The sequence below is a fragment of the Vigna unguiculata genome, chromosome 3 (assembly GCF_037176805.1).
Source record: "Vigna unguiculata cultivar grain cowpea cultivar isolate G323 ecotype 2 chromosome 3, ASM3717680v1, whole genome shotgun sequence".
NCBI classification, from domain to species: Eukaryota; Viridiplantae; Streptophyta; class Magnoliopsida; order Fabales; family Fabaceae; genus Vigna; species Vigna unguiculata.
The window spans coordinates 68,557,198-68,560,156 of NC_140794.1; the positions used below are offsets into that span (position 1 = coordinate 68,557,198).

The following is a 2,959-nucleotide window of genomic DNA, read 5'->3' on the forward strand; positions in this document are numbered from 1 at the left end:
TGTTTTAATATTTTGAATTAAAAGTTAATATTCTGATCTTTTATATAAACTTGTTAGCACCTTATTAATATTGAATCTCTTGATGTCTTTCCTCGTGAAAAACCTCACGTATCTGTTTATATAATTTATCTCATATGTTGTGAAAATGAGATTTTCAACAGTAGAGATGCCAAGAGAGGAGGAAGAACACTTCATGCGTTGTGGGACTTTCCCCTTCCAAAGGTGCGGCATGAACACATATGGGATTCAGTTGGAGTGAGGATAAGCAGAGTTGGGTTTCACACCAATCTCATTCCCTATAAAAGAAGGAATAATGTTTTTGCAACAGAGTATTGGTGTTGTATGATCAGACACATTAAACAAAAGAAGAGAGGATGGTGTTGTTAGTTGAGGGTGATGAAGTGAGAGTGAGAGTGAGAGTGAGTTATGATGTCATGAGAGAAAAAAAGAAAAGAAAAGAAGAGAGAAGAGAGATGTCCAAATGAAGAAAAGATTCGAAATAGAGATTTGAAAAGGCAGAAAAGGAAAAAGCAAAAGATAGGATAGAAAGGGTCCGAGAGATGCTCTGTTCCTCAGAAATGGGGAGTGAGTCGCAATCTCAATCAATGATGTAACCTCTCAACCCACGAACGCACTGCTTTACCTCTCTTCAAACAAAATCTTCTTCGCTACATTCTCTGATTATAATATCATTAATCTCACACTCCGGATTAGTAGCGTTGTTGATCCAGAACAACCACAACAACAAAAACACAACCTTCGTTCGACAGGATGGTCTTTCGGAGCTCCACCTCCCTAATTGGCCTCCTGTCCCTCCCCATCATCATCCTCCTCCTCCTCCTCCGCCCCATCTCCGCCATCCGTCTAGGCCTCACCCGCCGTCACTCGCCGGACCTCCCCCTCTTCAGGGAGGCCCCCGCGTTCCGTAACGGCCACGAGTGCGGCTCCACCCCCGACCACGTCATCAACGTCGCCATGACCCTCGACGCCAACTACCTCCGCGGCACCATGGCGGCGGTCCTCTCCATGCTCCAGCATTCAACCTGCCCGGAAAATCTCTCCTTCCACTTCCTCTCGGCGCACCACGACGCTCCCGAACTATTCTCCAGCATCAAGTCCACCTTCCCCTATCTAAACATGAAGATTTACCGCTTCGACAGCAACAGGGTCCGCGGCAAGATTTCCAAGTCCATTCGTCAGGCCCTGGACCAGCCCCTCAATTACGCCAGAATATACCTCGCCGACACCATCCCGGAGGACGTGAAACGCGTGATATATTTAGACTCTGACCTGGTGGTCGTGGACGACATTGCGAAGCTTTGGGGCGTGGACATGGAAGGGAAGGTGGTGGCTGCGCCTGAATATTGCCATGCAAACTTCACGCTGTATTTCACGGACACGTTTTGGTCGGATCCAGCTCTGGCGGAGACGTTCAAGGGAAGGATGCCGTGTTATTTCAACACGGGGGTGATGGTGATGGACGTTGACACGTGGAGGAAGGAGAGATACACGGAGAAGGTGGAGTCATGGATGGCGGTGCAGAAGCAGCAGAAGAGGATCTACCATCTTGGTTCTCTTCCGCCGTTTTTGTTGGTTCTGGCGGGGAACATAAAAGCGGTTGACCATAGATGGAACCAACATGGTTTAGGTGGAGACAACTTCGAAGGAAAATGCAGGTGCCTGCACCCTGGTCCCATTAGTTTACTCCATTGGAGTGGGAAGGGCAAACCCTGGTTGAGATTGGATTCTAGAAAGCCATGCATCGTGGACCATCTTTGGGCTCCTTATGATCTCTATCGCTCTTCTAGACACTTTTTTGAAGAATAGAAAATGAATATGAAGGAAATTGAGTTTGAGTTTTATTCATGGAGAGGATTATCTGCTGCTTCAGCTAGCGTAGTAGCCTGGCAATGGATTGGAGTTGTATATTCCTTTTTTTTCCTTTCCTTTGTTCAGTTCTATATTCTTTTATATTCTTCTTTTTCTTCTTTTTCTTCTGTTCATACTCATTGGAGAAGCATCACAATACACATATACTACGCTCACTGCTTTAACTCTCTAAACAATCTTCTCTATATATTCATTCTCTATTCCTTGCCTCCAACTTCCTGCAAAACCCTCTCCCTTCTAAACTACTTCTATTTTCTTTCACTAAATTCAGATTCTATCACAACATTTATAACAACATAAAACACTTCAACTTCATATATCATGTTTTTGGAAATTAATCTAACAATTTTCAGCACCAAAAGATACTTCTGAATACAATCTTTAATCTAAAAATCATCCATGATTAGGTTGTTGTTTCTTTAGATTCTAATATGCTAATTAAGTCAATGTCGTTATAACTTGTGATCCTAACATTTCAAACACTTATTTTCCACTTTTCCTACTTTTTTTTCTTCTTATTTTATTATATAGTTTTCTATATATTTCTTCTCTCTCAGTATACATCACATGCATTATTATTTTTAGCATTAAATATATTTTTCGTTCCTTAATTTTTAGTAAAAATTAAAATTAATCTATTTTTAAAACTTTGACTTAGTTTAGTTCTTCAACTTTAGAAATGTATGAATTTAATTTTTTTAACCAAATTTTGTTAAGTTTATTTAACATTTCAGGACATTTTAGGATAGTTTTTAAGTTAACATGGAAACGAGAATGTATCAAACGGTGTAAACAACTCAAATACTATCATGAAATTTGCTTGAAATTTCAAATAAAGTTAACAAATTTGGTTAAAAGAACTAAATTTACTCACTTCTAAAGATGGTGTAAACAACTCAAATACTATCATGAAATATGCTTGAAATTCCAAATAAAGTTAACAAAATTTGGTTAAAATAACTAAATTTACTCATTTTTAAAGAAGAGAGACTAAATTGGTTCAAAGTTTCAAAGAGAAACTAATCCCAGTTTTTTCCAAAAGTTAAAAGGAGAAAAACATGTTTAATCC

The 2,959-nt window shown here is 39.8% G+C and overlaps 1 protein-coding gene across 1 annotated transcript; it reads left to right on the forward strand.

The window, feature by feature from the left end:
- The first annotated feature begins 629 nt into the window (after positions 1 to 629).
- Positions 630 to 1,971, forward strand: LOC114179640 (putative galacturonosyltransferase-like 4). The gene has a single exon (XM_028066052.2). It carries the CDS (start codon positions 772 to 774, stop codon positions 1,825 to 1,827), a length of 1,056 nt encoding a protein of 351 aa, XP_027921853.1. The 5' UTR covers positions 630 to 771; the 3' UTR covers positions 1,828 to 1,971.
- The last annotated feature ends 988 nt before the right edge of the window (positions 1,972 to 2,959 follow it).

Coding starts and splice junctions, on each gene's coding strand:
- LOC114179640 (XM_028066052.2), top strand. CDS start 772: ATGGTCTTTCGGAGCTCCACCTCCCTAATTGGCCTCCTGTCCCTCCCC.